The 10,468-nt window shown below is 36.7% G+C and overlaps 1 protein-coding gene across 2 annotated transcripts in view; it reads right to left on the minus strand.

Annotated features, from left to right (window-relative positions):
* The window catches only part of POU6F2 (POU class 6 homeobox 2), a 331,845-nt gene extending 323,369 nt beyond the window's left edge, over nucleotides 1–8,476 (minus strand). Inside the window, exon 1 of one of the 2 annotated variants that reach the window (XM_080582231.1) lies at nucleotides 8,231–8,476. In XM_080582231.1, coding sequence (XP_080438357.1) covers nucleotides 8,231–8,335 — 105 coding nt within the window. In that variant the 5' untranslated portion in view covers nucleotides 8,336–8,476. The remainder of the gene's footprint in view (nucleotides 1–8,230) is intronic. The other variant, XM_080582233.1, reaches the window with a different exon arrangement.
* Between the last annotated feature and the right edge of the window lie 1,992 nt (nucleotides 8,477–10,468).

Raw genomic sequence — 10,468 nt, forward strand, 5'->3', positions numbered from 1 at the left:
TAGAAGAATGTGAAGCACGTTTTGTACACAGAAAGGGATGGGCAGAGTGAGGGGAAGGTAAGGCTTATGGCCAGAAATCCTGCAATAGCTGTTTGTTCCCTAGATTTTCTTTCACTAGACACTTAGTTTTCATGGGAAGCCTTTCATTTTTTCCTTCATTAACAATGTCTGAGCTGGAAAAAATATCAAATGAAAAATTTCCCTTGGGACCTTCAGGGCCAAATCCTACCTCAAAGGCCACTGAAAACATTCAGGACTTGCTGGAACATAGTCTTAAACTGGTGGGAAGTCCAGGACTCTGAAAGCATTCAGCACTGGGCAGCATCTGGTTCCAATACCAACAGATACAGAGATCACCACAATATCTCAGAATTGTGTGCCTTAAACCATGTTACAGCTATTTGCATGTTTAACCATTTTTAATTTTTAAATCTGGATTGGGTAGCAATCAGGTACAGTTCTCTATTTTTATAAATTTAAAAAAATTACAGCCTTTAATCACCTGTGTTAGAATATGAATAAATGAAAGCTGTTGCTTGTTTGCCATTGATAGCAGACAGTGATTTTAAGTCATAAGCTTGAGATCAAGATTTGAAATATCTTAAACATGAATATTGCTCTTTCAGTCTTAGTCTGTGCTGCAATTTATTTTTTTTTAACATAACTTCCAGAAATGGGCCAAAGTCACTGTTTTTTTTTTTAAATAGACTTGTTATTCCCGCAAAACTTCTCCTTACTTCATTGCACAAGAAATGCGAGTGAAGCTCAAGTAAAAGCTGTGTTAGAGCTTCACAGGTTGGCTCAGTAAGTGGAAAAGTAGTTAGAGATAAAAACAGTTTGGTAAAAAGGACAATATTCTGATACAGCAGTGTCTGTGATAGCATGTCTAACAGCAGCTGTTCTGCAATAAGATTAACACGATTTTTCACTAATCTGCCTGTAAAAAGTTCATGCCCTGTTATTTTCTGTTGCTTGAATCTCTTGTTTCCATAGCAGGGGGTGACAAAAAAAATAAAAATAAAAAAAAAACTTTCGTCTTTTACCATTGTCCTTATAACATTTCCTTTTTGGAAGCCATTACACAGCTGGATTGTGTCTTCTTTGTTTCTTTGATTATGTCTTTCAGACACATAAACCTGAAAGCCCTGAAAATGCTACAAACTTGTAAAATAAGAATTACTTGATGAAATCAGTGACTGAAGTAACATGAATTTCCTTTCTAACACTTTCTTTTTGCTTAAGTACCTGGTTCTCTTTGCAATGCCCATTTGTGGGTTAAGAGCCTCATCCTGCAAAGAGCAGACCAAATAGATCATGCTGAGCAAGTAACACTTGCTGTGTTACACATAACACTTTCTGGAAACGTCACAGGAGCAAAAGTTACTCTTGCAAGTAAGATTTTGCAGCAGTGCTTATCAAATTATTGGATTTGTTTTACAGTAAGGTGGTCCATGAAAACCCATCAAGACTGGACCCACCTGTTTTGACAAGAACAGGTGTCAGCATCTGGCCCTGTAAATCCTTACTGGCACAAGCAACGGGCACAGGACAGCTGTGCAGTACACCTGAGAGTAAGATCACGTTTCAAAGTTCTCTTCCCCAAAACACATTTCCTCAACTTTAATGCACAAGCGTTAATGACATTGATTGCTGTTATGCACGTGAGTGAAAGGAAGACTGCATAACAACTTGCTGGACCTAATTTTGCTATAATCAAGTGTGGTGTATACAAATTGTACCACTCTTTGATAATAACAATAGGCTTTTTTTAATCTTAGTAACTACAAAATCTATTTTAAATAGCTTAAGAATATTTAGTTTAAGTGATTGATAATGTAAGGTTGGATTGGAATAAAGCTTTTTGTGTCCCCTCCCACTTTCTTTTTCCAGCTTGCTGTGAAAGCCTCTACCACTTTTCAAAATGGCTAGGAATTTAGAACAGTTTCTTGATCTTCAAAATTTTCTTTTGATCTAGCAGTTAGATAAAGCTCTCCTGTGGAACAGCACTACCAGTCAACAGAGAATCAGTAGCAAATATCAACAACTAATCTTTCTCTTTTGAAGAAATAGTCCTACATATCACAGAGGTTTCAAAGCCAATGATAAAACAAAAACCCTGAAGCTATAGTCCATTTACCTGTAGCCCTGACATTCTTGAAACCTAAAAATGTTCAAGGGCCTTGAATTACTATCTTTAATCCTAATCGTCAGTTCTAATTATAAGAGTTTACATTACAATTATTTAGCTGGCATTTAAACCAGGCTTAGTTATATTTATTAGCTGTGACAGTTACTCAATAGGCAAGTTGGACCAGATCCTGGAAAGTGTTATTTACGTGAGGAGTCCCACTGAGCTCAGTGCTGTGCTGTGCAGCTTGAGGCAGCAGGCGCTGCTTACATACCTAAAGATTCAGCAGCTGCAGACTTCTTACATGCACTTAAGTTGCTGAGCAACTTTTAAGTAGAGGCGTAAGTCCTGTTAACTTAAATGGGATATAATCACGTGTATATTCAGAACTGAGCGGTCTGAGGTTCTTCCTGCCATTTTTACAATTTCAGGAAAAGAAGCAGCATTGCAAGTAAATGCCACTGAGAGATGTAAATCACAGGAACAAGAATATTTTGCCATGCCCTCATCTAATGTTGAAAATGCTATATACAATTTGTCTTCAATTGTCCTTTTATTTTCTCCCATTTGAGTTGCAGTTCAGATCAGAGAAGAAAAATAAAAGTCTTGTTACAGCTACAGGTCAGTGTGAGATAAGAGGCTCAGCACGGTCACTTCTATGTACTGTACATATAGAAGTGGCCCAGACTGATATTTAGTTTATCAGCCTACCATCTAGGAAACACAGAGGTACTTGAATGTAAATACATTGCCAAAAGATAGAAATCTACATCACTGGACGAGTGTTGCTTGCCCAGCAATTTAAAGGTCATCTGACATACATTATTTTTCTTTTACAATTAGAATAACAGTGAATATACACAGAGTACAAATCACATCTTTTTAGAGCTTTGACCTCTTAATTGGTCTGACCCACAAACTAACACATGAGACAGCAGAGAAGTACATGAAATAGGAAAAAAGAAAAAAAAAAAGGAAAAGAAATTCAATAAGGAAAAATGAATAAAGATGTTTTTAGAGGGCTGATTTCAATTAAAACCTGATTTTGGTGTGAAAACAAGAAAAATCTTCTTAAGCATGAATGAAAATGATAAAATCCATCTTTTCTGCTGTAAAAAGAAAAGTCAACAGAGAAATGCATTCTTTTGCTAGAATCCAGGCCTACGACCAAAGAATTTACATATATTAAATTAACGAGATCCAAACTCCTCTACAACAAATATTTATACTGTAAAATATTACAGCCACATTCCTGCATCTCCTTACAATAATAATTCTTAAGGACACAGTATGCTGGAGAGCGTATAAAACAGCACGTTTCTGTGGAGATGGAATGCTTCATTATCAGAGTACCAGCTTGTTCATAAATATTAAAAAAGAATGTTTTTGAAGTTTCTCAAACATGATTCTTATTGTTTACACTGCCTCTCTACTCCTGGAAACAACAGTCAGCTTGTACCTGTCCATACACCTCTCTCTCACTTTCTTAAAGCGCGGAAAGCGACTGCTGGTGACTGCAAAGGACAGCTGTGTCTGTGCTGGGCACTGACAGAGCAGACAAGGGGACACATACTCTGACCTCACTTATGCAAGTAGTCATGCTTACAGCAAAGGGTCTGGTCCTGCTTGTGAGAACAGGATTTGTCCCAAACTGGTGATGAAAGCACCTAATTCCTTCATGTATTCTCAAAGTGCATCTTAAAATTATGTGTAAGTTGGTTCTTTTCTGCGTAAGTTATAGGCGTAAGTTATAGGCGCTCCTGTGTATAAGAGACAGGAATGGGTATTCCAAGAGAAAAGGACCTTCTCTACTACTACAAGAGGAATCACTTAAAGATGCTTAAGACAAACTGACACTATAGACCTAATTTTCGTTTGGTAAAAATTAAACTCCCAGATATGCAGTGATCTGCACTACAAAACAATACTGACAACAGAGCAAACTTCTGGAAGTGGACCATGAAATGAATGGTCTCTCCAAAGCATTTTTCCCCCTGCTCTGTCCCCTTTAATTGTGGAGGGGAAAAAAAAGAAAAAAAAAAAAGAATGAATAAACCCCAAACCAAGAAACTAAAACATAGAACAGGAAGACCCACCTCGGCTAAGCAATGTATCACTCACCTAAACTGGGCTCCGGAGCAGAACTCTCTACGGGCAGAGAGCTGTGTTTACCCTTGCATAAATAACTTTTACCAGATGATGAGGTTACATGGAGGATGCCATTGAAATATATAAAATAAACATGGGTAGCATGTAGAAAGAAAAGTCAAACATCGCAATAATAATCACAAAGGCATGCTTATTTGAAGAAGAGTGTTACCTAATTTACTTCCTCTCACTTCAGAGAGATCTTATTTAAGCACACGCACACACCCTTCCACCCCCCACCCCCCATATATTTGCAAGAACCAGTGAACACAGAAATGTGCAGCCAGCCCGGGCCCTGAGGCCGGTGGATCAAGATGGCAGGCTGGCCTTGGGTCCCCTGGGGCCAGCAGAGCCAGAAGGGTGATTGGACACGGTGACCTGTCTGCATGAGATGAGACAAAAACAGGAGGGCTGTAATGCTGATGAACTAACCTGTCACTCACAAGCTCAGGTCTGAAAAAAAAAAAATAGAAAAAAAAAAGAAAGAAAGAAAGGAAAGAAAAAGAAAAGCAAAATAGAAGAAAAAGGTACAGCACACATTTTTAGAAAATACGGAAGGTAGAAAAATATTTGGAATAATTACATGATACGTTTAATTACCTGTTCATTTAAGTAGGGTCAGGCTATACATGGAATGTGGCACAAAATCCAGCTAACTGTTTATCTAAAAGCAAAAGGCATTTGTAAAAATAATGGATATTATGGTTCAGTGTGCAAGGAAGGACGCTACAGACTACTGCTGTCAGAGATCGGGGTTTCATTCCAAGCACTCCAGTTATGAATCAAAATCACAATGAGCAATGAGCTTCTAGATCTTGACACACTAGGCAAGGAGGTTGTTTTTCAGAGTACTTGGCTGTTTAATTGCTTGCTTGGGGGAGGAAAAATCCAGAGGGAAGGCATGCATCCAGTTCTGCACCTTGGAGCCAGTACAGCCAGGTGCCAGGTAGTGGTTAGGATTGCAGCGCTCTGCTGACCATTGCCATCACCAGTGGGAGCCACTGTGGACACTGGTGCTCAGAGACAGAGAAAATCAAGGATAAAAAAAAAAAGTGTGGAAAATGCATTTAATGATGAACAAGTACTTCGTGTTGAAAATGCCTTTAAATCAGCATGATCCTGCTATTACTTTTGTGTCATACACAGACGAGTGTTTGAACTACAAATAACTGCTAGTGTTTCTGATCTCTATTGGAGCAGAGATACACATGTATAGTTTGGATTTTTAATTAGACAAGTTCACACTCCATTAGCAGCAAACAAGATGGAATTTAAAGCTATATCTGCAGGATTAGCTAAAACAAAAATTAGTTCTCACAGCTGGAGAAAAAAACATCATGATTCTGAAATTATAAAAAGGAAAATAATAAACATTTATTTAAAGTTTTGATTTCTGAGGTTTGAAAGTTAAAAAAGACTCTTAAGAACTTTTTCTAAAACAATTGTGTCAGGAAATGAATGACTCTTCTAGCAATATACACATCCCAAATATGCAAATCTTTATTATTTATCAATACCAAATACAGACTTACAATGTGGCAAGATTTCATGGCATAAGGTTTGTCTTTTGATGGTTATTTTCTCTTATCAGCTGAGTATTAGAGTACATTATGAAAGTGTATTTCTAGTTTCAGTCATGTATGGTAATTATGCTGATTGCTCTGTGCTTCCCAAGTTTTAAGTAAGTCTTTGATTCTATAACTAGAGAATACTTTTTTTTTTTAATAATAATAATGATAAAACAACAACCAAAAACCAGAATTTTCTTTTAACTTCACTTTATCTTCACAAATAGCTAATAATGACCAAACACTGGACAATAAATCAAAAACATATTTGAAAATTTTGTGGTTTTATGAACATTGTTGGATGTGTCCACTAACACATACAATAGGTAAATATGCATACACAGAGATCAAAAAAATGCTTGAAATACCTAACAATTAAGTTGCACAATAATTAAATCCATCAATTATAACAAAATAAAACGAATAAGTTAGTCACCTAAAATAGCTACATGTATTTTTCTTTGAAGTGTTATTGATTTTTAGGAAATGAAATTAAGTAACACATGCAATAAACATTTTTCCAGGTATTCACTGAACTTTTTTTTTTTTTTTTTTTAAATTGATGAAATATGCAATGTTACACCCAGGGAAAAAAAAAATGCTCATACCCTTTTAAGCCTCAAAATCACTTTCCTAGAGCTAGCAACCTTTAAATATAAAACAGCTAACTCACACTTTCTTACATGCCAAAGAAAAAGTTACATTAAAGGGATACCACAAGCTTTGAGATTTATCAAGGTTTCAGGATAAATTTTCTGTCAACTGTACTTGCACAAAACCTTGCCATTGCACTTGCTTTACGATCGTTAAATATTTCTCTTTAAGACTGGACAAGTTTACACAAAAAGGTAATTAACCTGCTCTAAAATACATATTTTCAAGCAGTGTAATACCAGCAAATATGCCCCACTTTTTAGGTGCAAGGCAGCCTAATAGAAAGCTGTTAATGTTTGGGGGATTTTTAATAAAAAATGTATTTTCTATTTTTAAAATATTTAAAGCAATAAAAGTCTGTGGTAAACATGGTATTACATATTTGACATTTTCCGCCTAGAAATGCATTACTGTGTACGATGGTATTAATAAACCATGTGCTTTGAGGGACTTCTGTGCTTTGCCATGATTTAGTTGAAAACAGTGCACAAGATGCATATTTTTCCACCATTGTATCAATATATAGGAAACAAATACTAAGTCATCACTTCAGCAGTATGCGTTCAGTACACTGGAAACATATGCAAAAAACACAAACTTTTGAGAGTTCGAAAAATATCCTTTGCCAGAGACTGATTTACAAGGCAGTGGTTAATGAGAAAGTGTTGAGCGCTTAAGATTTTGTTAGAAGAAAAGAAAAACAGACACCCTCTTCCGACTCTGGCTGCATTCATAGGAAAACAGCCTTCCGTGTACAACAGGAGAAAATAATTTAATTTCTGTCCCCACTCCAGGTTATTATTCGAAGCAAATGAAAAGACAATGATTCTTCTCTCTTCTGGCTAAGCTCAAATCAGCACAGTTACAAGACACACATAAAAACTACAGACTTATCAGAAATCACAAAACAGAAAGAGAAGGACTCACTGACCCATTTGGAAGACAAAGACGACAAAACGGAAAAGCTCTAAAAATCAGCTTGTGAGGCCTTTGAGAGATATTCTTCTGGCATTTCATCACAGCAGCCCCAGTCCAGTTCCCTTCCCTGGTTACAGGGAGGGAGAACTAAATAGAGCTGTTTATTAAAGCTGTTGTGCTGGATTGCATTAGGAAGCACGAGCAGACCACCTGGACCTTTCAGATTGTGGCAGTGTTTAATTTGCAGGCTGTCCCTCCGCAGCAGCAAAGACTACTACGTTTACCAAGCTCAATCACACATTATCTGGGTTAGGAGTAAAAGAATAAAAAAAGAACAAAAAAAAAAAAAAAAGGAAAGGAAAGGAAAAAGCAAGAAATAAAGAGAAAAAGAGGGAAATAAAATCCACAGCCTGTAGTACAGGAATACAGTCAATATAGGAATAATGAACAGCATCAGAAATAGAAAGCAACTCCCTAGCAAACAGAACACTTTCACTCTTCAGTTCTTCTACTTCAGCACATTTAAACAAAATACAGAGGTAAATTAATAACTAGCTCGATTTGGCAAAGCTCAGACCAAATTATAAACTGGGTTTATTAAAAGAAAAGCATGGTATTTTAGGTTTAACTCATGATTCCCTGGCCAGATTATTGTGGTTCTTTTGCCTTTCTCACTTTCAGTACTACACTCGCTGGTAGCTGAAGATACAGATAGAAAGATGGTACTGTAAATATGAATTATGTGAATCATATGGTTAGACCCTTGTGAAAAAAAAAAAATAAAAGGGGAGTTGAGAAATGGCTGACTCCATACCTGACCAATTACAGCTTGCATGGTCCCTGTGTCCTGCTGAGCTGAAAGATCGCAATCCATCATATGTAGTCTTTGAAAAGGAGAATGGGGGTTTCTGGCATGCATCTGTCAATCAACTTCTGCACTCACAACCATCACCAAAAGCAAGGGAAAAAAAGTCAAGCTGCTCCACCAAATAGGATGAAACAGTCATGTGACCTTCAGCACACTCACACACATACATACTTCCATATAACGTATGAATTTTCTGCAGATATGAAATGACATTGACAAATACCCAATACCAAGTAAATAAAGTGAGACAAACAGCTACTCACCAAAGACAAAACACTTGCTGTAATCTTCAGCCTAAAGATTTAATAAACCTAAAAGGCATTTTAAGCCGAGGCTTTTCTTTTGAGCCTAAACTTTTCAGATAAGGTGATATAATTTTATATATGCAGACAGTGGTCAGCACTTTAACCCCTTGCATCCTCTCACAGCCTCTGCTTTTTATTTTCCCCTCTATGCTTCTACTTTACGGCTGTTTGACTTCCTAATTAATTTTTTTTTTCTAAGTTTCCTTTGTGTCAAAGTGAACAGCCTCGCACTGCCTTTCCATACATGCACAAATTAGGAGAACTTGGTAGAAGAAAATTACCAACAAGACAGCAGGAAGCAGGGGCTGCGGAACCTGCATCAGTATTCACAACCCAAAATGTGTCTTGCTCCTTTACTCCACCAGAAGTTAAATGTTCTCTTTATTTGAAATATATATTTAGGTATTAGTTTATGCGAGCTGTGATGAGCACTCAAAATATAAAATATTCAGACTATGTAAATCCTACTTACAGAATCCTTTCCATTTTGAAGGTTAGCAGAGTTTTGGTTCATTCACTGCTCCACTGAACTGACATAAAATGTTGTTACTTATGATGGCAAACATTACCATTTTTTCTAATGGAAGCAGTTCGTTTCATATATTTTCCTCTCTGAGTTAAGATTTGTAAGAATTTCCAAGACTTTTTTCTTCTTGTCAAAATACATCAGCCACTTGTCTCCAAAAACTGAGTGTCATGAACAACACACCACAGCATTGATTGCTGATATGTTATTGGCCAGTGATTGCTGAAGGGTGACATTAATGTAACCTGGTAGCACTTTAACCCTTCAAAGATCAATGCAGTCCTCTGGCAATAGGTTAGAATAACAGCCCATACAATTTTTGCTGCATCACAGCTTCCTATAAATATTAGTGCATTTTTCTAGCCTCCTAAAATTACATTTATGTTACTGGTCCAAAAAAGCTGGTTTTCAAAGATTGTCAGAAACTAAAATGCAGAAAAAAGCAGCCTGGTCTCTGAGCATAACATAATGCACCCCTTCCATTTTAAATAAGTTTCTGACAATATTTTGAAGTTATCTCTTTTTTAAAGGTATTGACAATATTGATCTTAGTGTGTGATAACCAAAGAAATGCAATAATATCAACAATATCCAAATTGTAGGCACATCATTTACCAGTCGAATAGTTTTTACAATATAATCTTAAGATCCAGCATCCAGGAATGCTTAGAATATAATGCAACATATGTGTATGTATATATATGTGTGTGTGTGTGTGCGCACATGCATGTAAAGGAGAGAATTTATTTTAAGGCGAGTGAGATGGGCAGGATATATCAATTTTATTTTGCATTATTCTAGTCTTTATAATATATTTTTTTAACTTAAAAAAAAAAAAGTTAAGAAAGGAAGCTTTGGTACATATTTCAAAAATCAGATACAAGAAAAGAATTCACGCTTAGATGCGCAGGGAGCCAGGAGTGCTTCTAGGCCAACAAGATATTTTAGCTTTAAAAGTTTTTCAAATCGAGCATTTTCTAGAGAGAGATGCAATGTTAACACTGAAACTCTGCCTCTGGGATGAGGTAGGCATACTTGAAATGGTGCTTTCCACATCTGCTCTGCATTTCACTTATAAACATAATTAAAATGCACCATTTGTGCTGAAATCTTATCTGCTTCTTACTCATGGAAGAAAATACACTGAATGAGTATCTTGAGCTGCCTTTTGGTCAGCTGAGAATTTGCTGCGGTTTCATCCCTCAGGACGACTCTGTGGAAAATCTAGGCGGTCTTGTGAAAGCCACAATCAACATCCATATCATCATAAGCAGCCCAAAATGCAGTTGGTAAATGGGAGAGTGAGTAGAGGAGATTGCGTTGGCTGTCTCCGGAAAAACAGACAGTCTGAAG

The sequence above is a fragment of the Anser brachyrhynchus genome, assembly GCF_964034855.1.
Source record: "Anser brachyrhynchus genome assembly, chromosome: 2".
Classification (NCBI taxonomy): domain Eukaryota; kingdom Metazoa; phylum Chordata; class Aves; order Anseriformes; family Anatidae; genus Anser; species Anser brachyrhynchus.